Source organism: Meleagris gallopavo, chromosome 7 (genome assembly GCF_905368555.1).
Source record: "Meleagris gallopavo chromosome 7, MGAL_WU_HG_1.1, whole genome shotgun sequence".
Taxonomy (NCBI): Eukaryota; Metazoa; Chordata; class Aves; order Galliformes; family Phasianidae; genus Meleagris; species Meleagris gallopavo.
Genome location: NC_139410.1, coordinates 4,907,682 through 4,932,712, shown reverse-complemented (window position 1 = coordinate 4,932,712; position 25,031 = coordinate 4,907,682). Strand labels below are relative to the sequence as shown.

At 39.2% G+C, this 25,031-nt stretch overlaps 1 protein-coding gene across 8 annotated transcripts in view; it reads left to right on the top strand.

The window, feature by feature from the left end:
* Positions 1–25,031, top strand: part of ERBB4 (erb-b2 receptor tyrosine kinase 4) — a 515,280-nt gene that overhangs the window by 360,235 nt on the left and 130,014 nt on the right. For 6 of the 8 annotated variants that reach the window (XM_085228854.1, XM_085228852.1, XM_085228851.1 and 3 more), the window contains exons 10-16: positions 2,387–2,460; positions 3,402–3,492; positions 4,906–5,105; positions 13,126–13,258; positions 14,373–14,466; positions 15,886–16,040; positions 21,597–21,671. In XM_085228854.1, coding sequence (XP_085084980.1) covers positions 2,387–2,460; positions 3,402–3,492; positions 4,906–5,105; positions 13,126–13,258; positions 14,373–14,466; positions 15,886–16,040; positions 21,597–21,671 — 822 coding nt within the window. Of the gene's footprint in view, positions 1–2,386; positions 2,461–3,401; positions 3,493–4,905; positions 5,106–13,125; positions 13,259–14,372; positions 14,467–15,885; positions 16,041–21,431; positions 21,477–21,596; positions 21,672–25,031 lie in introns of all 8 variants that reach the window. The other 2 variants (XM_085228855.1, XM_085228849.1) reach the window with 2 other exon arrangements.

Sequence of the window (25,031 nt, the reverse complement as noted above, 5' to 3'; positions counted from 1 at the left end):
GCAGTCAGTGCTCGTACCTTAGCACTTTCTCATCCAGCCAGATGATTGTTCACGAGGCTGGTTGTAAATCTGTTACATCCCACATGACAGGAAGTACTCTAGTAATTGCAAGGCAAGCAGCTGGAGGAACCGAGCAGTTCTCTCTGCATCATTCCAGTTCATTAAGAGATCTGTGACTTTGAGGATTACAGAGACATTTTTTGTAGAAGTTGCAGTAATAGTGAAGTTACAAGTGAGTCATGATAACAGATCTATCAATCAAATATAAAGAGAACAAAACCAATCTTGAATAAAACACTCTGGGTAAGAAAATATTCTGGAACAGCTTTTTTGTTTAAAATTGTAATTACATTTTGCAAATCATTAGTACACACAAAGGAAATAAAAGATGATAGTAAGTATGCTGCTAGTTACATAGATGGACAACGTAGAGCAATAACAAAACATACCTCTGCTTGAACTTCTAATTACCTTCTGTTACAAATTTGTATACTCTGTGAACTGTAACATTTAAGCCTGAACTTTCAGCATTTCAGATTGTAGAGACTTAAAGTCTAGCTGTCTCTGCAGAATCGAAAGATGTTTTGTAGTCTCAGAGAATACTTCATTGCTTGAAAGATGCGAAGAGTGGATTTTCTTGTTTTGATTGGTAGCTGTATGATTACAATTGATTCTGTCATTTTTGATCCTGTTATTCTGTAGCTTGTCTTTCTGTTGCCTCATCATTTGAACTTAGTCCCTATGTATTTGTAACAGTGTCTATTCAAACCGCATAGGTCACTCCAAAAACGATGCTTCCTATTTATTTCCATGGCAACAACAATAGATGAAAGGAGCACAATAACTCTGTTTGTGAGAATTTTCTCTATCGAAACACTGTTTTTCAACATAGTCATCAGCATTAGCTGTGCATTTTTGCCAGTGATGAACAAGAGTCTGCATGCTGTGCTTGTAAAAATCTGCACCAGTGCAGGTGACCCACTATTTCAAGGCTGCTATGATAGCATCGTTGCTAGGAAAATGTTGCCCGTGAAGCCCATCTTTCCCATCTTTCACTGGCCTGAACAGATGGAAGTATTGGTTCAGTAGGCCCTGACCAATTTACATGCACTGTTCTTTCTGTTTCTTTATTATAATGTTTATTAAGGTCGGAGAGCCTTATCAGCAAGAGTAACAACCCTCCATTATAGGCAGTGTTTTATCTCCCCTTTAGTTGTCTGTCTGCAGTTACGCAATCAGTTAAATCTCTCATTCTTGAAGCTGCAAAGTTCAGTTGTGCCTGTTCTACTGAGAAGTCTTGGCTCTGCTAGGAAGAGTGGTAGATGCCTACATTACTCTACAAGTTTGGATGTTGATAAAGCAGATCAGGCATTTGCCTATTAAGGGGTTTTAATGTATATTCACCACAGCACAAACTTGTGAGGCCTGTCTCAGGAGCTCCAGTTCCAAGAATGTCTCTTAGGAAGCAGGACAAATGGAAATGCATGCTCCATCTTTTACTGAGAATGTTTCCTAGCCTCGAAAAATTCACAAAAACACCATAAGATAGTGTTATAGAAGAATTTTTTCCTGACTATTTCAAGGTTTTTTTGTTAGAGATAGGCTCTAGTTAGCTTCTTACACAACTGGAGAATCACAGTATATTTTCTTCTCGGGGATATTTTCTAAGCAAATTCTCTTTACTTATTTTTTCACAACAAAAGAGGAAATGCTAACTCATGGCACTCTCAAAATGAGTCAGTGTCATGTTTTTATCCTGAGATTTTCCTGTTTGATGGGGACATTTCAGTTCCCAGGTGGCCAGCTTGCTTGACTGCTTGGTTTAGTGCTTCCTGCTCTATACCTTCTAAACAATACATCCTTCTGAAGTCACATGTTAGGGACTGCCAGCATGCTCATAGTTCTCTTCTGCTTATAGCTTGTTAGTTGTTTCAGTAGCAGTTTTGTTAGTCCAGGTAGTAGCGCAGTACTTACGCTGTGCCCATTTAAGCTAGTCTTCTTGGGAAAAATTATCTTTTAGGAAGATCATCCCTAGTTGTTCAGAATCCATTAATTTTCCAGCAGCTTAAGTATTTACTAAAATATTTATGACTCAATCCTTCAAGATAGTGAGCACTACTGTTTCCCTTTAAAATGACATGGGAAAAGTTAGATTTTGCAGAATCAGAAGTCTGAAACCTGCAACCCACAATGCTTGAAATCAAAGTATTGACCTCATGTTAAGAAGTAATACTACTTTCTGTATGGCAGGGGATTAAACCATTAAACCTGCCATACAGAAAGTAGTATTACTTCTTAACATGATAAACATTGTGGTGGTTGTTTTTTTGTTTTTGTTTTTTAATTATTATTCATAGTGGTGCATTTTGTCTGCTTAATCTTCCAGGGATCCATATCACACAATCGCTGCAATTAATCCTGAGAAATTAAATATTTTCCAAACAGTGAGAGAGATAACAGGTAACAAACACTTCTGATGTCCTACAATGTGAATTTCTTTTCATTTTGCATTTGCTGTTGTCATTTGTTGGGTTTCTGAGGGACACAGATGCTGTTTTCTTAAAACTCACTCTGCTATGAATTTGGTAGCTGATATTGGAGTTGTTCTTTATTAAAGTATTGTTCACAGATGTGCTGTCCTTTACTTTACACATGAATACAGAATAAAGCGTTGGTTACATGAGCATCAGAAGACCAAGACCTTACTGTTAAGTGAGCAGTGTGCTGGCAAAGTGATACAAGTGTTACAGATACTAATGGAAGTCTCTGCTTTACCAATGGAATTATCCCTTTGCTTAAAGATGTATTGCGTTCCAGTCCTATACTGAAACATAATCATAGGTGCACCACAGATGTCTGCACAGAACAAAATAAGGAGTTGCACTAACTACCTTTGCCAAGAATGCTCTCCATTGAAGACTGGCCCTCACACACAGTCAGAAGTGAACGAAAGTTCTTGGAAAGTCTTGTTATCTTTTAATGCATCATAATGGATCTCTCAATTGCTGTCTTGGGGCTCCAATACATTTTAAACTAAATGTTCTTAATTGAGGCAAATCCTAATGTTGTCTGCTGCTGCTGAGAAATGGTATGTAGGCCTATCAGATTGCAGCTTATGTTTAAGCTTGCCCTCAGTGTGGCTTTTGAAAGCTGATTTAGTGCTGTGACATTTCTGCTGTGACACTGTTCATGTCTTCCTTTTCCTCGCTGGAGGAGACAGTACAGAGCAGGCTGGTGAATTTTGCACACAGCTGTCTTTGAATTCATTACCTATTTATTTCTTTTTCTCAGATCATAGCTATCTTTCACTTAAAGCCTAGGCCTGTCTTAATTCATGTATGTGGTAAAACAGTCTTTATGGCTGGAATGATTCATGTTCACATTTGCTTTTTCTCCTTCAGGGTATTTGAACATACAGTCATGGCCTGAGAACATGACTGACTTCAGGGTGTTTTCTAACTTGGTTACTATTGGTGGAAGAGCTCTGTATAGGTAAGGTACTTTCTGTGTTCATGACACTGTTTTTGGTTAGCATTTTAGTAGCATGGAATGCAGCACTTCTTGGGAAGCGTGTCATAACTTGGTACGTTTTCTCAGTTGGCAAGCTGTTCATTAACAGTATCTTTGCTATTCCATTCTTTACAATGGACAATAACTTTTGAATGTAAAGATGTAAAAGAAGAACAAACAGCATCAGATTATCCTGGTTTATTTCTGCAGCTGCCAACTTCCAGTTCATTTAATACTTTCTACGTTTTAAAATGTTTTATGAGTGTGAAATGTACCTTGAAAGATACTAGAACTTTGCCTCATTATCTGAATGCCCATACAGATGTGTATAGAATTACAGTTACATATGTCCAAAGAACAACCTGGTCTTAAGAAGCAATAAAAGGTAAAATACTTTGTACTTAGCAGATGATATTTGTTAGCTCTGCAGTATCATTTTTACCAGAGATGTCTCCATATGAGAACTGATAGGGAGGAACTGATTTTTGAAGAGAAGAAAATGCAGTTAGAAATAAAAGTGGAAGACAAGATACCTTGTAGAGTGATGTAGAGAGGAAACTCTGGTTCCCAGTTGTGTAAATGCAGCATTCTGCCAACATTTTTAACAGCAGACCAAGCAGATTATGAATAGCAGTGAAACCTTGAGATTGAATTACAGCCCAGCATTCTGTTCAGAAGCAGCAATTTTTGTTTAGAACAGCTGGAAAACAATAATGAACATTAAGATACAATAACCTAATGGATATTGAGAAGCTGGATGTTGTTCACTTGTCTTCAGTCATACAATAGGCACAGTCATTCCTGTGTTACACAAACGTTTATCATTCTTTTGATAGAAGAGATAACCACAGCTTACAATAGCAGAAAAATGAAATGTGGAAAAATTTCCTTGAAAATAACAGTTTCTTCCTATATTACTATAAATGACATTAATTTGTCACGTTAATACATTTTAGAGACTTTGTCAGTTTTTCCTTAGCGTATAAACCATCTTAAGTGTTAACCTTGATGTCTTGTGGGAAGAAGAAACAACACATTTTCTTCAGTTTTCTTGACAGCATTTTATTAAAAAAAAAAAAAAAGAGTTAATGATTGTTACAGAGCTGTGAGTGACTTAGTCAATTAGTTTGATGGCTGAATTGACCTAACGTTGTGAGCCTCGCAGTTTGTGGTATTACAATTCTGATAGGGCTCATGGCTTTCTGAGCAATAACACCACCTTTTGCCTCACCAAATATTTGTGTCATTTCAAACTAAAAGTTTTCTGAGCAAGTTTGCAAATGAACATGCCATTAGAAACTAATTTCAGTGGGAAGTTCTCCACCAGCTCCACTGAGTTTCACTTCTGGAGCCACCTCTTGGGGCTAATCCCTGTTCTCTTTTGCTTTGTCACAGTGGCCTTTCCTTACTCATCCTGAAGCAGCAAGGCATTACCTCTTTACAGTTCCAGTCCTTGAAGCAGATCAGTGCTGGTAACATCTACATAACAGACAACAGCAATTTATGCTACTACCACACAGTCAACTGGACCAGTCTTTTCAGCACACCCAGCCAAAAGACGGTGATTCATCGAAATAAAAAAGCAGAGAACTGCAGTAAGTACTGCTTCTCAATGTAAATCTTCTTGCCTGTGACTGGCTCACTCTGGGGGAAATGATTTAAGTACTGACAGGGTACAGTGTATGGACAGGCCAGAAATGCAGCTGAGTCACTTGTTTAGAGCCCCACAAACAAGAGTGGAGTATCGATCATTTGCAGAATCTAAAGATATGGCCCCATGTCTCCAAGGAGATATATAAGCAAATGAAGTGTTTTAAAGCACGAGCAAATGAAATGGGGAAGAGAGAAGGCACTGTTTCCTTACTGTGGTACGAACTTTAGAGACGAGAGATACAGTTTTACAAATACGGATTCTGAAGGTTGTAAGTGTGGAGTGAATATATGTTTTATAGACTTTGACTTACAGCCCTCTACTTATGGAGTGAAACAGGCATCTTTTGCTTCTCTTCTTCGCCAAAGTGGCTCTCAATCTTGAAAGGTCACTTTTGGGACTGCTGTCTGGTAACTGTTCTCCCTTTCCATACTAAGCCTGTCTGACAAGGAAGGTTACTAGCAGACTTTCAGTTGGGGCTAATTGTCTGTCAGGAGAGCTTACCTGGACTAAGATTGTATTGAAAATCAAATGAACAGTGTGTAGCAGATTAAATGAGTTGGTTATGCAGAAATCACACAGCAACTTGCATAATATTGCATAATAGCAGCAATATAGTTCATTTTAAGGATAATGCTAGAGAGGAAATTCATTAAATTACGGTATGTTAAAGTGATATATCTGTTCTTTCAGATTTGGCAAGGCAGAAATGTTTTTTTCAGGCCATGATAATACTTTTAAGTGCTTCTTTTTTTCCCTCTCTTTGAAATACTGTTCTGCATTGAAAGACTTTGTGGCTGTGCTCATCACTGTAGTATGAGGGTAGATTCCAATTCTAGGTGAAACGTATCTATCACCTCTTGATAACTTGGTTATTTTTTTCAATTCTTCTGTCATGTGAGAGCCTCATGAAGCATTAAGCCTTGTTCGGTAGATCTGTAGGTGAGGTACTTTTTTTTGGCTGTTATTTGGTTACTGTTCTACAGGTAGAAGTGAAAGCTGACTCATCATAGAATGGCTTGGGTTGGAAGGGGCCTCAAGGATCATCAGGCTTCACCCTGATGCACATCAGGCTGCAGGCAGGGCTGCCAACATCCGTATCTCATACTACACCAGGCTGCCCAGGGCCCCGTCCAACTGAATGAAAGTAATAGGATGCATCATAATCTCCATAGCTCCAGAAAGGAAGTAGTGCTTCCTTTTTGCTTGAAGTGTTGCATGACTTACAGACCATGTGTTAGAAGACAAAAGGAGGCAGCTCAGGTGAACTTGGTGGCCAGCTGGACACAGCGCTTGGGAAGGTAGTCCCATAGCAGTTGTTGGGACTGCTTTGTCAAATACCTTTTTGCCCTTGCCTGTGATTGCCAAGTCTTTGAAATGGCTACAGCTATTAAAACTCAGACTTCTTGAGCAAGTGGAAACTAGAACATACTGCCAAATCACACTCTGGCACTGTAAGGCTTGTCAGTACATTTGCACACAAAGGGAAAATGTGAACTTTATTTGACTTCCACCTTGTTGAGGTTTTGCTGTAGTAGAAGCTTTTATTTCCCAGGAAGAAAAATACTACTGAAGACGTTTTATGAAATTTTATACCAGAAGAATCTTCATGAGAAAAGCAGATCTCTTTTTCATTTCCCTTTGAAAAGTTAGGATATAAGATACACTACCAGGAGTCTAGTTCCAAAAAGGAATTCAAGCCTATTTATTAAACGGGCTGTATTTAATGAACGTAGGCTATGGGCCAGGCTACTTAGATCAAAATGCAGTGTCTTGGACTGCTAATTTCCTGAATCATAAATGTAACAGTGGTTTTCTCTCTATGCACGTCTTGTATGAATGAATCGATAATGTTTTGTGGCCTTTAGAGAGTCAACATTAGATGAGAAGAGCTACCTTGCTGCTTCAGCTCTGCCTGTCAGTCAGCACCTTTCTGGGGTTAAATGGGTTCTGCTGCAGGTTAGATATCTAACTAAACTCTTCACCTTTAGTTGGGGTAAGACAGAACTGGTCCTTAGAGCCAGATGCATTTGTCCAGCATGCTTCCAAGCATCCGTGATGTTCAGGAGATGGAAGCAGACTGGGCTTTTGGAGAGCTTTTCTGATCTTCCATTGCCTGAGTGTCTGTGATCTGAGGGCAAGTCCACGAGGGTTTCAGTTTTTGCTGTCAGGTTCTTTTGCCTGTTTTAGACCCACATTCTTCAGGCACTTGCGCATATGCACATGGCTGTCTGAGTGACAAACAAGCCTGATCAGAATGATGAAGGTTAAAGTGTACGTAAATATTTGCAGGATTGAAGTGTCTGTGGTGGAAATACTATTTGTTTACATGGCAACTAGCAGAGTGTGAATTGTTAATAAAAATATCCATTAAAGATTTTTTCGTACCATTTACCACAAAGAAACCACTCTAGACCATGTTAATTATTACAGCCACACTCTGGTGTGCTTATTATTAATTCTTTGTGTACTTTGAGGCACTGTCAGCTTGTTACTGCTTTCCTTACTGCCTAGTGATTACGAATAGCTTAGAACATGTTACAACAGACATTTATTACAAATGTAGCTTTATTTAAAGTGCATGTGTGAGCTTCTAAGGTCATGTAATCAGCCTCTTATTGAAGTGATTGTTATTTTAAATCACAAAATGGTGATGTATTTTTTCCATACCATTCAAAATTGTCTTCTGCTGAACTTAAAAGTAATGAAATACTGAAGAATTATTGAGAGAGTTAAATATTCCTAGACAAGTTCAGTTTTACAGTAATGCTTATCTTTGAGATAACATTGACACAGCAGAATTTGGTGAAAGTCTGTTCTTTTTTAAATGAAAATAACAACGGTGCTCTTCAATCAGTGAAAAATGCTACAGTCCATAGTTACCAGTGAGATACTTGTGAACTGCACAGAGCCTGGGAGATCTGTAGGCTTGGAGGCATGTTAGAGGAGAAGAGTGAAGGATGAGCTGTGAGCCTTCAGCAGATGCTGCAGCTTTAGCAGCAGTGTCTCCCAAAGTTGTTTCACGTAGATTCACATGGCAAATGGATGTCACCAATCGGATAACCCTCGTGGAAATCAACTGGAGAGTATGTATGTAAAATTCAGGAGCTCTCACAGAGTCACAGAACGTCCTGAGTTAGAAGAAACACACAAAGATCGCTACGTCCAACTCCTGATTCTACAGGGCTACCCAAAGTCCAAACCCCATGTCTGAGAATGCTGTTGAAATGCTCCCTTAGCTCCAGCAGCTCAGGTCTGTGCCTGCTGCCCTGGGGAGCTGCTCCATGCCCACCACCCTTTTCCTCACCCCCACCTGACCCTCCCTGATGCAGCTCCATGCTGTTTTCTCTGGTCCTCTCATCTGTTGTATACTTCTAACTGTCTCCTGTTCTAACCTGTAATACTAAACACAGTTTGTGGCTAAACTTTACTCTGTTACGAAGATGATCAATGCAGAGTGAATGATGATAAATTTACTTGCTAGAAAATGTACTCTGGTGGTTAGATTTTACCACTGCTCTGTGCTGAAGTAAAGAATAGGCTTTTTTTTCCCCAGCATGGGTATTTTATGGAACAAGTCAGAGACAACTCATGACAAATACAAGAGCACACAAAATAAATCTAGAAAAAAATGGCCTCTCATATGACATTATTTAAATAATTGCTGTCAACTCTACTGACACCTGCATATATAGGGAAACCTTTCCAGGCAAAGGTTGTTATAAATGTTGTTCTGAATTAGGTCAATTTAGTCACCAGTTGAAAACTTGAATAAATTGTAAGGTTTGATGAAATCTGCAGGAGATTTTCTGTTGAGTTCAAGGAACTCTGGAGAAGGCCCCTAAGAATAGAGCCATTTTTTTCTTTCTTTTTTTTTAAGCTAACTTTCTTGTGCTCTATCTAGTTTGGGGAAGTTACTTCTAACCTATGTGACCCCATTGATAAATAATGAGCATTTGTTCTAAGACTCCTAATGAAAATGAGTTCCTGTCAAAAGCTTTTTTGTTCTTTTCTTCCACATATAGGCCATAGGATATGTTGGAGCTTCAGAACATTCTCAGCCCCTGAAAATATCAAATAATACATCTAAAACTCAAACATCTCTTTAGACATCCTTGAAAAAGGAAGAATGATAAGCTAAATGGATTTTTTTTGTTTGTAAAACTATTTCTGTATTAGAAATAAGCAGAAAGAAATAGCGTTTTTTCTCTTGTTTCTTTTCTCAGACTACAGGTACTATGTTGGCTAGATTCCAATAGGACGATCTTAATTTTCTTTACTCAAAAGCTCTTTGTTTCATTTGTATATGGCTCTGCCTGTACCTAGAGTGATCTTGTAATAGTGTCACTTGCTATTTGAAGGAATAAATTCTTAATTCAGAGTAGTCTAATAGTTGAGGGGGGAAGAAAAGAAAATGACTGATAATAAAAGCTTAATATCAAGTTACAAAAAGATTGAGAAAAACAGGTAACTGCCTTTGGATGATGACAGTGTATAAAACTGTATTGGAACCTAAAGCATTCTTAGGATGGAGGAGGAGCACAAAGGGATCTCTAAAGTAAGAGGGGTTCTTATTTTCCTTACGAGTTCTTAAAGACAGTCATTGACTGCAAAGTAAGACTACTGGTGTAAAAGATTTGATTCTTTAAAAATAGTTCCTTAGATGGTTGTTCCTTTGTATTTTTTTATACAGTTTGAACCTGAAGCTGTCTGTTAAACCCAGATATCCTTGTAGCAGGCACTGTGAGGCAGGGCCCATGTATGGGTCTGGTCACCGAGGTGAAGGGAGGTGGGCAGAGCAGGTATCAAGTGCTGGAGTCTGTTCTAAGGGAGCCTTCAAGTGTGCTCTGAATCCCATGGGGAATGGCACAACTGGGGTTCCCCCAAAACCATCTGCATCACCCAGAGCTTCCACAGGCAAATGACAAACCAGGCCAGAAGGGACCTTCAGTAGCGCCGTTAGTTACCCTCCTGAATCTGAGTGTGCAAAGCCAGCATTGCACTGAATGGTGTAAAAGTAGGTGAAAAAGGAAATGTTGACTGCATGTAGCATTTGATAATGCAGACTCTTACCTAGCTCCTTCAGCTTCAGTGAAGTTTAGTCAGTAGCAGCATAGTGGAACTACTGGCTTCTGCTAGTTTCTGTAAGAACGTTACCATGCTTTAAAAAAGAAAGAAAGCTGGGTTTAAAACTGAATTGAAAAAACTATTTTCTTGTCTGTGCTTGCATGGGATTTGTGTGATGTTTGCGGCTCCTTTGACTTCAGTAGAATGACTCTTGATTTGCAGTAGAGTTCAAGGCAAGAGAATAAGATGTCTTAATGTAACAGTGCTAAATAGCTCTGGTCTCTGGTGCTGTGCTGGAATCTCTGAGAATTAATCATCTAGCATAAATTAAATGACCACCTGCAATTACTCCTAAATTTAATTATTTTCTTTTTGGCTGTAGCTGACTTGAGCTTTCATCCAAAAGAAGAACAAAATTAGAATGATTTCTGAGTGTTGCCATTAAAGCATCGGTTATACTGGTGCCCCTCTGTGAAGTTGTGTTGTGTGCACGCAGCTGCTGTTCTATAGTGTTTTCTGTGTGTGGAAACACATCGAAAAGCATTTGAGGAGAGCTGTCAGAACTCTACCAGCAAACTTACTTCTTAAAATATTCCTTGACACTTTACTCAAGCTGTTACCAGTGAATCGGAGAAGCAAGTGTTGATGAATTTGCTATCTCTGATATTTAGGAGATTGTTCTTATTTTTCATCTACTCTGCTGTATAAGTCATTTACATAAACTGTTTCATCATGGAAGAGTGAATTCAGAATACAAGTTCGACACTTCCACATGTTATGGTATGGCTAAATCAGTAGAAATGGACCACCTTCATATTCTGAGGAGAGAATATTTGTTTGCTTTTGCTCTTTGCTCATTTCCACCATCTATCATTTATGGATTTGTATAAAATAGCAATACACAATTTTGTTGGTTGAAACCACCTTTCCCTCATCTTTTGTTAGTTTTATTTATTTGAGTTTTGGTTTTGAGACTGACCATGTTTTATTTTGTGGGCTGTTGGGGTTTTTTTGTGTTGAATACAAAAAGCTCTCTTTTCAGGTGCTTTTGCATCAAAGAATTTAGAAATCATGATTTAAAGTAATACTTTGATAGAATGATGGAATGGTTTGGGTTGGAAGGGACCTTTAAGACCATCTAGTTCCAACCCCCTGCTATAGGCAGGGACACCTCCCTCTAAACCTGGTTGCTCACAGCCCCATCCAGCCTGACTGTCAATGCTTCCAGGCAGGGGGCATCCACAACCTCGCTGGGCAGCCTGTTCCAGTATCTCACCATCCCCACAGTAAAGAATTTCTTCCTAATCTCTAAATCTCTTCCAGTTTAAAGCCATCTCCCCATGCCAGGGAATTCTGCAGCTTGATCTACACTTTGAAGGAAGGAAGAAAAAGCTGTTTTGAAGCCTCTTGGGTTCCCATCTCTTTGAATGCTCTCAAGGGACTTGGAAGAAGCCGTGAAAGTTGCTCTGTGCTTTTGTTCTTGTTGTTCACATTATCATAGAATTTTGTTGTACCCTTCCTCACCTGTGTCTAGGACTGTTTGTTCCTCCATTGTAGTTGAGTCTGCAGCACTCTTTTTCTCTCTTTATCCCTTCTGAAAGGAACAAACCAGAAATAGGTGTAGTACTCAAACTGTGAGTGCAGAGAGAGTTTCTGTGGTGGTAAGATAATTATTTCTGGTTTTTCTCTGTTCTTTTCTAGAAAAAAATCTGAACATTTGGTATGCTTTTCTGAGCGTGGCATATTGAACTGATGTTTCATAGAACTGTTGATGCTAATTCTTAGTTCTTTGTTGAGGTTAATCCTGAACTCTTTGTTGAGCTTTAATAGTCAGCTCAGAGAAGAACATTTCATCCAGCATTGTTCTGTTTGGAAAATAAGTTTTTGGGTTTGGTTGTTTTTTATATTTTTCCTTTTTCCTATCTGCATCAGATCACACTTACCAGTCTGTATTAAACAGATCTTCTTTGTCTATATGACTGCCACAGAGAGCAAGTTTTCTGGTTTTGAGGCATGACTTCCTATTACCAAAGTTATGGCCATTTTTCTGCAATATACTGCGTACAGTAGAATCCTTTCTACAACCATCTCTAACAGCTGCTGCAGGGAACTGTTAGGTCAGGGCTTGAAGTGGTGATGGAGCACCTAGTGAAGGTGAAGGAGGCACAGGCAAAGTGTTTTCACCTGTGCTCCCCAGCTGGCCAGAAGGGGCAGACCCAGGGGGGAAAACACCCTGAGCTCATATAAGGGCCAGCCATGGAAGGGAGAGCATCTCTTGGAGCTGGGGCTTCCTGAGGGGGAGTGCTGCATGGCCACAGAGCTCCTTTACCTTTTGGGTGAGTTCAGCTCTTTTTTGTCATAGGGCTCTTGGCCTACCTGCAAGTGCTTTGCTTAGTACCTCTGAACAATTTCTCTTTTTCAAAAGCAAAACAGCTGTAGAGAAGTTTATTTCAAAAATGAAATTTGTTATCCTACTGTTGGTTCTTGAGGTAGAATTAGTTTTAGTAATGCTGAGGTTGACTTCTTTGTTGTGAGGGTTCTGTGGTAAATAATACTAATTCTGTTCCTGGGTGGATTTGAGAATCCTGTTTATCAGGCAGGGCCTGCCTGGGGGACGCTTGGGCTGCAGGGGATGTGTTCTCTTTTCAGAGACTGAAATTTTGTAGCATCTTCAAGGCTAGTGAGGTTTGAGGCCTTTTACTCCTCACAAACTTGTATAATTAGGTTCTGAGTGGAATTTTGCCGGATTATCTCTGTGTGCGGCTTATACTGTGAGCAAGGAAGAGTTGGGCCTTGTTATTTTGTATTTTTAGAGGGTATCTTGTTTTTTGAATACTAGGTGAAATTGGAATTCAGAGGATTACGTAATTTAATGGCAGTGTCCTCTTTCTCTCTAGCTGCTGATGGAATGGTGTGTAATGAGTTATGCTCAAGTGATGGCTGCTGGGGGCCAGGACCAGACCAGTGTCTCTCCTGCAAGCGCTTCATCAGGGGGAGGACCTGCATAGAATCTTGTAACCTGTATGACGGGTAAGATATTTCTGTTGTACTTCTTCCTAGTGCTGCTGATGAGGTAATTCAGGATTTAATGTGTAAGTTACCTTGTCTTTACATCAGGTGGTATCAGTTCCATTGTCAATACTACTGCCTTTGGGTGAAATATATTACTGGATAACTTTTAGTCGTTTCAGAATCTGAAGTTGTGTGGAAAGGTTTACCTATGATTTTTACATTATGTATGTGTACGTGGAAATAGAAATAATAAAACCTGTTGTGCATGTTTTTTCCTAAAGGGTAGGTAAAAGTCAGCCTAAACACTGAACAGATAAAGCTGTTCAAGAGTGCCTGATAATGATAAAATAGAGTAAAGCTCCTCATGTTACTTATAGTAGGAGGAATTAATAATTAGGCTTTGGAGGAAAGCAGGGTGGAATTCAACATCCTCCAAAACAGTATAGTAAAGTCCCAATAATTTATTTCATAATAAGAATAAGACAATTATTTTAGTTACATTTTTCTTTTCAAGGTGCTAATTGAAAATCAAATCACTGCATGATTTCTTTCTTTTCTTGCCTTGTATGTTAACTCATGGAACTGTTATGGAGAGAGGATTGGAAGTCCTATAAATGCATTAAAATACTTAAACACTTCTGTCTGGACAATGCATGTGAAAAGAATACTGACAGAAAACAGTTTCATATGCTTAAAAAAGGTTGGAGAACAGTATTAGAAAACTGGTTTTGTATGCATCAGAACACATCTGACCACAAACCCTGCAGCACTTGATGGCTGGTTCTGCCATGATACCTGTCTCAGATTGCAAAGAGGCTCTATTTGGATGGCATAACCAGCACTTCAGCTAGAATGTTCTGAACTGTATTGATTAGAGAATGTTAATTGCTCTTTCCATGGGCTCAGCCCCTTTCAAAGTATTTTTTTTTTTTTTGAGTGACTTTGCTGATTGGGCTCAATTTTCAGCTGTTGTAAAGCAACCTAATCTCATTAAACGAAGTCATCTCAGCTGGTGTGGTCCACTGGCTTAATGAGTCTGAGGTGATGACCACCTGGTGAAGAGGCAGCCATTTTTGCTCAGCTTCAATTCACTTTTGCTTTTTCCTAACCTGCTTGCGAAATATTTTCCTAGGGAATTTCGAGAGTTTGCAAATGGTTCTGTTTGTGTGGAGTGTGATCCCCAATGTGAGAAGATGGAAGACAACATGATCACATGCTATGGGCCGGTAAGAGCAATACTGAGTACTTTGTGGGCTAGCTGGCTGTTTAAGTGTGCTAAGGCACAGGTACTTTCTGTTTAGAAAATGTAAAGTAGCTGTTGAAAATCAACATAAGCAGAAAATGTACTTTACGTGTAGGAGCAGTGCTCTGCATGTATTAGGCAGATTCTAGGAATGAACTGGGGTGGATTAGACTGCTTTAGAAGATGGTTTAAAAAGGGAGTCCTTTTCTTTCCTCAGTTGTCTTAATGCCTTAAATGTTAGGTCCAAAGTCTTTAAGTGTGAGGTAGAATTCAGTTGCAGTTTGAACATTCTCTTCTCTAGCTGCTTTTATTCATTAAGTTCAGTTCTGTCCCGTTTGCTGTGGTTTCTGTTTGTTTCTTTCAATTGTGGGCATTTGTCTCAGTTTTTCAGAAAGTTCGAGCAATGTTGTCTTTTCTGTGTAGGCTGGCCTGTTCTGGTGCAGCATTCTTTACACACATCCTAAAAAATGAATGCTAACTGTAACTGTCATCTTTATAATGCCAGTATTATCTTATATGAGCAGTGAGTTTTGTTTCAAAGATTATTGTCCTTTTGTTGGATAAAAATTGTTTCCCGTTTCGATTGTTTGTATATTGCCAAGATTAAAAGTATCTTGGATGCAAGGAGTGGTATTTCAGGTTCTTTGTTACTAAGAAAACTTAACCTGTGGCTTGTGTCCTTGGTTCTCTGATGTAACCTAATGACTGTAAAGAAAACTCATTACACTGCTCATCATTCTCATAATTGTTTTTGCTGTACCACTCTGCTTTCTGCAATGCTGTCACAAAGCAGGAAGCTAACACTGCAAATTTCAGCCCATGAGAGAAATTTGGACTTGAAGGAGGATTCATGGATATAAAGTTGTAGACCAGTGCCCAAGCGGAACACAGTATTTGGTTGGCTCTGCTGGCTTAATTTTGCTTACATTGTTCAGGAGCCTTAGGTGATAGTCTGGACTGTTAAAAAACTGTGTGTGTATCAAGAAGATCTTGTCACAGAAACGCTGAAGGATAACCAGATGCCCCAGGGAGAAGGCAGTATGGGAAATAATGTGGATTGTGGAGATAGTGAATCACTCTACCTCTTTTTTGTTTGTTTGCGTTTTATATAGACTTAAAAGAGACATGAAGTCTGTTGCGTTAAGCATGCTGGTAATGTGGAGAAACCTATTTAGAAACTAGGAATTAATCTTATGTTCTATAAGCTAAGTTTGTGGTCAGAACAACCAAGATATACATGTGCTGCTCCTCAACAATGGCTGGAACCATGTGGGTGATTTGCTGGGAAAGAAACACCACTACAGTTATGCTGTGTGTGCTGTCATGCTAGGACCTGCAATTCCAGTGCAGAAGGGAAATATGGAGTAACCTGAATGTACTGTGTTTCTTACTTGTTCTCCAGGGGCCTGACCACTGCACAAAGTGTTTCCATTTTAAGGATGGTCCGAACTGTGTGGAGAAATGTCCTGATGGTTTACAGGGGGCCAACAGTTTCATTTTCAAATATGCCGATGAGGATCGTGAGTGCCATCCGTGCCATCCAAATTGCACCCAAGGGTGAGTTCTGTGATGTGAACCATCTTAGTTAAGTTTTGTTACCTATTACAATCTAGGTGCAGTTTTGGCTTGGCGAAGTACTTGTTCTGCTCCTGAAAATGAAGTGTGTGCAGCAGTGTAATGCAACTTTATTTTCAGTTTCTCACGACATTCAAGTTTCTGTCATAAACATGCAGCAGCTTATCAGAAAAAAAATATTACACTCTTTATAAGACCACACCAAAGGTCTTTTCACAGCCTTCCTGCTAGCTAGCACCGGTTTGTAACAAATGCTGTCATATACATTTGTTTGTCTAGGCCCTACAATGACTTTATTTTACTTATTGATGGAATTGTCATCTTTACTCCTTAGTACTGCTGAATTAACCCCGTAGCACTTCTATGAGACACAGAGGAACTAATGCAAAGGGTTCACCGGGAGCCATATTCTGCAGGAGTCGGAATTTGAGGATCCATTTCTCAAGTCCTGTCCAAGTATTATTCCCAATCAATCACTTGTTATGTGTGAAAATACATAGACTGCGCATCCGAGCCAAAATTAAGTATGTGCAACAAAATAACAGTAATCAAATACACAGCTCTTGTCTTGCTTTGGCCACGTGGATTAGAAAGTTCTTTTTGATGAGATTAGTGCTGTCCAGGATACACAGAAAGGAAAAGACAGCCGAGGGAGAATGAGAAAACTTCAGCCAGTGAAATAATCTTTCACAAGAGGCCTTTTCTGTTAAGCAGCTAAAATTAAACCGGTGAATTATTCAATGTAATCTTGATGTCAACAGCTGTTGCCATTCAAAATGAGACCTTTTGCTGCTTTTGCAAATCTAATTATAATAGAGCTATTGAGGAAATGAAGGTAAGATCTCAGACGCAGCCGGGATCTGTTACAGATTGGTCTTTCCTTCAGACCCTCAATTTTGCAATCAGAAAAGTAAGAAGACAGTATGCTAAGATGAGCTCCAGAAACAGGAGCTCTGTTTCTGGCTTTAGGAGAATGGTCGATGTGCTAGTTTGATGGAGTCTGACAAACCCAGCTGTGGATGGTAGACCTATTGTCGAAAGACAGTAATAAAGAGGCACCTTGTAGCTACTCTGACCTCTCAGAAGAGTGAGATGTGACCTTTCTTTCTGGACAGTCTTCTATTTTGGGAAAATTGAAATATTACTAATCTTCATTAAACAACTGTATTTTTCCAAAACTAGGAAAGGAACAAATAATTTTCCATTCCTCATCACTTCTTCAGCTGCATCAGTGTTTTCCAGATAGTTGGTTGGTACTGTCTCCCTGGGTAGGAGGTTTGTACACCTCCTGATGGCAATCTGACATTCTAGTTCATAAACAAATAGGAAGGGCATTAAGCAGCTGTAACTACTCGCCAGCATTTGTTGGCAACCCTTGCTGACATGGGATTCCTTTATGCTCATTTACTGTATAATTTATCCCTTGAACTTTCTCCCTTTTCTTTCTGCTCAGGTTAAAAGTGAAAGCATGTCTCATCAAGTATAGTGTGCCAATCCCCAGGGAACTGATGAAGTACCACTGTTATAGAGCCAGTGACTTCTCCCACAGAGATGTCTCTCTTATGAGGAGCTATACCTTTGCCATGAGTTAAATACTATTCCTCACAGAAATCCTCATCCTGTTGTTGTAAGATTAACGTCTATTCTTAGGCATTTTATCGCCTCTCATGAAAACAACGTGCACAAACCCCAATCTAGATAAAAATAGATGTTATTTTCTAGTGTTTCTGAAGGCTTCCTATAATGATGTTATGTAAATCTGTTAATGAGTGTCCCAGATGTTTGGGGTTTATGAGTTTTCTATCTTGCCAACAGTCTTGGGGCTGAATATTTCCACTAAGAAGGGAATCGGTCTCTTTCATTCTCTCCTCCTTTAATACTTAATTCTCTAGTTTCATAACCTTCCTTCCAAAATTAATACTGAAGTTCCCATCAGTCAGCATTCCTAATGAGATCACTTCTGGAGAGAGCACATATTGATATTTGACTCACAACTGAGTGATACTAAAAACTCAACACTCTACTTCATCTGGCTCTGCTGTCAGATCAATTGCTGGAATAAAACTAGTGCCATAAAGGTAGAACTTAGGTACTTGTGAAGAGTCTTGAGCTGCTGCAGAGCACTGCTCCTATTATGGTATTACTCAGTTCCTTCAGTACTGCTTTGTGAATCAGGATCCTTGCTAAAATATGCTTTTAGTTCTCTTAATGTCATTTTTTATCTTCTCCAGCCATTCTTGTCACAGGGGGGAAGATAGTGGCTCCACATTTGTGTTTTCTGTGAGCGTTCTGCCATAATTTTATCCCGGTGCCTGCAGATGATTGCTCACTTGACTGTGAGATTTGATAGTGCCATTCTCTTCCTTTATTCAAATATAATGACTGCTCCTGTAGATAGGTGTGTTATTCTCCAGTCCTGTTAATGATCTTATGTTCACCAAGAGAAACATCAAGAATGACTTGCTTGGATGCAGCAACTGTGCTTTTCACTTTGCATCCTCATGGTAAATATCAGCTACTTGAGGCCAATTTGAAGCAGGTCTGAGACACGTGGGACAGCTATCCCATTTAATTCAAGGGAGTCAGAAAACATTTGGCACTTTTTCTTGCCAACCTAGCTAAAATGAAATGCTTTAGCAGAAATGAAATAGTAATTATATAACAGCATCTGGCAGTCTGCTTCCTACCTAAGAAAGGCACAAAGAGGACGCCTCTTCTCATCACAGGCTTTTTCTTACTGCTTTTATTTTTGAAGGAAATGTATTGTTCTTCATTATCCAAAACTTCATTATCCCTCGAAGCTGACAACTCGTGACAGAACAAATTTGAAGGCACAAGGACTACCTTGCCTCTAAAGGCGTTTTGAATTCCAGTTGGCATCATAGTGGAAATTCAGTTGCAACAAATGCTAAATAATTGGAGACCAACACTACTTTGCTGATGGAAAGATTTCTCCGAGCTCCAGTTCAACTTTCTTGCCATCAGTATCAACGCACACTCCCTGTTAACTGCATAAATCCTTGGTTTTGATTCATTTGGCTTTATCCAGAGTAACAGTCAAGTGATTGGGTATTTGCTGTAACAAATGTTTTCTTTTGTCCAGGGTTAATCTGTTTATGCTATCTCATCAGTTTTGTTTTCAGCAACAAAGTTCTTGGAGAATTCATCTGACTGAAAATGGCTTTGCTGCTTGAAATCTGTGAGAAGTTAAGGCCTCACTTTTTGGTCTCAAGGAAAATTGATACAATATTTGTGAAAGTTGGAGGGGAAATGGTTTATTTCAGGAAAAAAAGATCTTTATTTCAATTTTCAAAACTGTTCAAACTAATTTTCTTTCAGAAAACCTTTATTTTTAAAGATAAGGTGAAGAGCTCTACGTATAGTTTTCTGTGTAAGCTGTATTGTAATGACTGAATGTTGTTAATAAATTGATATGTATGATTGTATTGATATTACCCAGTTCCTCTTTCAGAGAGAACATAGAAGTTCTTTCTCCAGACTCCAAGCAGGGGAATGAAGCCTGGGGGTGAATTAAGTACCACTGCTATGTATGATTGTGTCATGCTTGTACTTATGTGTCAAAAAAAGCCTGAAAGGAAAGAAATTATTTCCAGAGAAAAAATAATTGATGACTTAATGGTGAAAATCAACTTGTTAATAGTAGTGTCTATTGCTGTTGCTCACGCAGTATTTATTGCATGTCAATCAGGACAACCAAAGAGTATGCAAGTACTCATAGTCATGTTGAACAGTTTAAAATGTACCTAGACAGTTTTCTGTTTGAGGCTGGGAAACCCTCTGAAATTGGTTGATTTTTAAACAAAAGGCAGTACTACTTGAACTTGAAGTGGGGTAAGTCCAAACATCTCTTCCTGGATTATCTCTTCTTATTCTCTCAGACTTCTAGAGAGCAAATGTGCAGTTATGGAATGACTGCAAGACAATAGGCTCTTCCTATCTGCCAGTTACCTGAACTAGTAATAGGCTCTCAGAACTCCCGTTTCAAGAGGACCCTTATCTATAGCAAGAGTCTGAACTTAGCTAGAAGATGAAAAATGAACTTAGCTAGAAGACATGCTAGAAGATGAAAAATCTGAACAATTTTTTTGGACCGCCTTCATTACTGCACTGGTCTTCAGCAAACTGCTGAGAATACCTTGAAAAGAAGAATGTTGGATTTGGCAGAAGATCAGATAAAACTCAGACTTGTGAAGCCCAGGAAGAAATACCTGTCAATAGTTCTGTCTGATTCTTGAACTGCATTTAAATCAACCCTTTTCACTTCATGCACGATCTGTCCGATTGGGTATGTAATGAATCTGCTGTTGTCTTTGCATCTATTGAAGCAAAACACTGTTGAAGAAATATTGAAAATCTTTGTTTCCACATCGCAGCTGTTTGGTAAAATATAATTTCAGATAAACAGGAGAGAAAGTTCACTGCAGATATTGTTCAAGATTTGAAATAAGTGGCTTAATTTTTTCAAAAATTGAGAGCTACTTACTTGCTGTGGATAAGGAGGGACTTACTGGGCATTTAGCACTGAGGCATGTTAGGTTGTCTTAATCTCTGGAAGTTCACCTACATCTGTCTGTCTCTGATAATCTTGACCCTTTGTAAAAGGGTTAAGTGACTTTTTATTTGAATGCAGACAACTCAGCATGCTACTTTGATTACTGTTCCTTGTGAGGGTAAGGAAATACAGAGGCTCTTTCCCCATGGCTGTGCATAAGTGGTGCTGCATAAAGTGATTCCCTGTATTTCCATCACCTTTGGTGAGCACCTGCTGAATTTGCAGTGGAAATCTTTTGGCAGCATCTACAGATAGCAGGACAAAGTGCCTGAATCAGCAGACAGCGTTTTACTCAGATGTTTTTTTTAATGGGAATCTCATCCTTGATTTTCCTTGATAAGAGTACAGTCAGCTTCCAAAACATATGCCCTGGCTAGGCACTTAAAACAGAAGGGCCAATTGCATCAATTACAGGAAGTGGGGAGGGGGAGAGTTCTGCATTGTGCTCTTGGAGGTCTCATGTGTTGCAAATGAACAGCTTCTGTGCAGTAATCACCAGTTTGATTATTCAAAAAAACATCTAGGAAAGGCGACTCTGTTCTCAGGCCTCCCACACATGCAGGTGAAACCTGCTTTAAATACTGTATGAGCCACAAATGGTCCAACTTTGGAATGCTGGTTACGTTGCTATTATTGTTCTCTTCACAGGCTTGTTTTTGTCACAGTCTATAATTTTGTGGTGACTCGAGTCTCTCTTTAGAATTATAATCGAAAGTGTGTCACAAAGAGGGGATTTCTGCTTCTTGGATCTGCAAATAACCATTTTCTCTCTTCTTGTTCTCAATTTGGATTTGCTGCAGGTGCATAGGTCCACATATCGAGGACTGCGTTGGCCTGATGGATAGGTACTTGCTGAGTGATCGTTCCCTGTGTGTCTTCCATCCTCCACGTGTGGACAAGGGCGCATGCGTGTGCATGTCCTTGTGAATGGCAAATGACGTCTTTTGTTCTGTAATTGCCTGCAGGTGTAGAGGTCCAGCTAGTCATGACTGCATTTACTATCCATGGACACGACAGTCCACTTTACCACAACATGCTAGGTAACATCCACCACTTCTCCATTTTTGTACACGAGGGTCTTCCCTACTTACCACAGGAATGTCATACTATCCAGTTTGTCCAGAAATGCAGCGTATGGGGAGAATATAACTTGTTCTTAAGCAAGGCATGCCTCTGAACGCTGAAGTTTACTTACCATTATAAAGCCAGTTAATTTCATGAAATTTTCTGCAGAAATTTGTTTCTTGATTGAAATTTTACTGGAAGTAAACATGGTGGAAACCTCCTGGTTAAACTGAAATGTATTTTTGTTCCAATTTAATGGTTTTTTTTTGTTGTTGTTTTTTTTTAAGGCAGAGTGTAAGAAAAATTGAGGCTTTTTCTTCCTTACTTTCCTATGGGGGGAAAAAAGTAAATGGTTTGGTGAAACTGAACTTTTCCCTCAATTCATAAGTCTTTTTTGATCTTTTTCATTTTCTGTTCAAAGAAAACAAATCCAAAACATGGTAGCCTTTCAGCAATTTTGTTTTCTAGTAAAGATGATCAAAACAAGTTAATGCAGAAGGAATTCCAAAGCACTGCCATTATACTCTACGTTCATTTCTTTGTAAGTCCTTTGTTGCTGTTGATTAAGATTCAAACTGGTTAGTATGACTTCCAGGCTCTGGGGTTACTGTCATGAGCTAGAATTAGATAAGAAATGTATCCTTTCTATCAGCTTCATTATTAATTCATTTGAAGAGAAGTTTTTGAAGTTAGGTACCTAATGTGAAGATCCCTATTCTCTTGCTGTTGCAGGAGTATGTGTTTAGGCTTGGAAAACAGTATAAATGCTATCAGGTGGTATAGCGGTGTAATTAAATGGGTGTCAGTTCTAAGTTCTTAGACCAGTGATTAGACAGAGGAAGAAGACTTAATATTTTTCACATTTCAGTACTCTTTGGAATTTTTCTGCTTTGAGATATCTTGTATTAAGCACTTCTATGTGGGATTCATTTTTAGGGATACTCACTGAGTTACTGAAAACCAGCAATCTGTTTAAAATAACTACAATTTTGACTCAAAGCGCGAAGGAAGATTGTATTATGATTGTTTGCCTAATTTTAAAGGGCATACCAGACCACAGAGAATGAACACCATGCTGATGTTCCTTGCTCTGGTAATCAATTTTAAAATAGCATGTATTTCATCAATGGGGTTTTTAATGAGTTTTTGAAGGAATGTTAAGGGCTTTGTGTTGAGAAGATGACATTTTTTGGCAGCAGTTGAACTCTCAGTGCTGCAGTCTGCTTTCTCTATCTTCCTCTGGTTGCCCCAAAGTTGCTAAGACCTTGTTTACAGTTGAATTCAAGTGGTGCAACTCCAAAGCTTATATTTGTATCAGAAATGTTCCATTAGCAGTTAAGTCTTTGAGAGTACTGCTAAATACTCTCTGAAGCAATAGAATGACTGCTGTTGGACACAGTAAGTGATTGGATCCTGGGACTTTGAATTTGGGGTCTCAACACTAAACAGGAAGTGTTGTCTCACAAGGTGTCAGGCTTAAGCCAGGAGTGAGCAGGCAATATTCATGTCGTGTTTTATGTTGTGTACATCTTAGTTCATCTGAATCTACTATGTAGGTAGGAAAACAAATGGTCAGATTGGTGGATGCTAAAGCAGATACTTTACTTTGCTCAGGCAAAGCATTTCTTCCTTGGTTTAGAAGTACGAGGGGAGAAGGATCCTCAAATGTTGCTTTGAGGATTTTTTCTGTTTGTTTCAAGTTTACTGAATTTGTCTTAGGGATAGTTAGTGCACTGTAAATGTGATGAAATGGTGAAATTCTGTATTTTGTTTGTGAACATGGTACATTTTGTTTGGGCTGAAAATGGGCAAAACTGCACTGGCAAAAGTGATACTTCTCATTAAGAGAGCAATCAGGAGCGTAAATAAAAAATGGATGTATTACAGGCTTTAGATGGAACCTTCTTGTCCTCTTAAAAGTCATGGAGTATCCCTAGACCTGCAGACTTCAATGATTAATTATTTTAGTTTCACCCTTGTCGCATGGACTTGAATTTCTCCCATTTTTCCTCTTAGTTCTTCTTTAGTTTTGCAGTTTGGTTCTGCCGTGGTCCATTGACTTGTGAGCATATATTTGGTCCCCTATGCTTGTGTTTGAAAACCCCAAAACTGAACTTCATTAGAGTGCTGCCCAAAGGATGAAAGAAACCCTTTTATTTCTTCATTTCCACTGATGAAGACTGTTATGCTGTTTTCTCTAGACAGCATGATGGATTATTTATTTATTTTAGGTTACTTTTAGATGACATGCTAGATTTTGTATCCTTGTCATTTTCCTATGAGAACCTGCATTTATTTTCAATATAAGTTTATCATCACAAAGTCTTTCACCATAATCTTAACTGACAGCCAAAGTGCAGTCTTTGAAGGAGTGAATATTACTGTAAGAGAACCAGTCCAAGTGGCTGGAAGTCATGGGTGAAACAAGTGCCTCTTCTTGCCTGCTGTTAGTTACACGTTCTGACTATTGTAGCAACACTCAATTCACTGTGGCAAAGAACACCTTTCTCATGCTTGCAATACGTTCTGTCTTTATACTGTGCTCAGTGTGCAGTGGTCCCATCACAATGTTGTCCTACTGCAAGTGGCTGCCTGAATCAGCTTGCTGGCTGACCCCTGCAGGATCTTTGGCTGGTACAGGGTTCCAGAGAAGTGGGGCAGGCCTTGCTGCCTTTCCCATGCTAATTGGAGCCCTTGGCTGGCATGAAACTAGCATTGCTGCTGCTCTGCTTCCCTTTCTGCCTCCTTCCTGAGGGATCTCATTACAGGAAATGCAGAGGATGCAAGGGCCCAGTGTTCTGCTTTGCCACCTGTAGCTGCTGCTGCTGTCTGTCCAAGAAGGTATGAGATTATTGCTATGGGAAGTTAGTTTGGGGTACCCTTTCCTAGAAATCACCAGAGAGAGAAAAAGTGGAGGCTAGGATTTCCCAGGATACCCAAAGCAGTTAGCTTTTCCTTTTCTTACCCACATGCTCCATTTCATGCCTTCTATTGCTTGCAGCCAGCAGTTCCTTTGAGTGGAACAGTATAGTTCTTAGAGGACCTGGGTGCAGGAAAAAAATACGTGAGTGCAGCATAAAGAACTGAAAGAGAGGTGTGTCTACTTCAAGGAGCTGGTAACCATTGCCTTAATTGAAGATGGATAAATTGTTACAATAGTATTCCATCAACCATTAGGAAAATGACTTGTTGGTTGTGCAAGGCTGGATGTTCTGCGTGCCTCAACTCCAGGCACGCTTGGTTAATTCAGTTATTAAAGCTAGACTGTGGATAAAGTTTCTGACCTCAAGTATGAATTTTAAATAATTTATTCTTCCTGTTATTCATGGGACTTA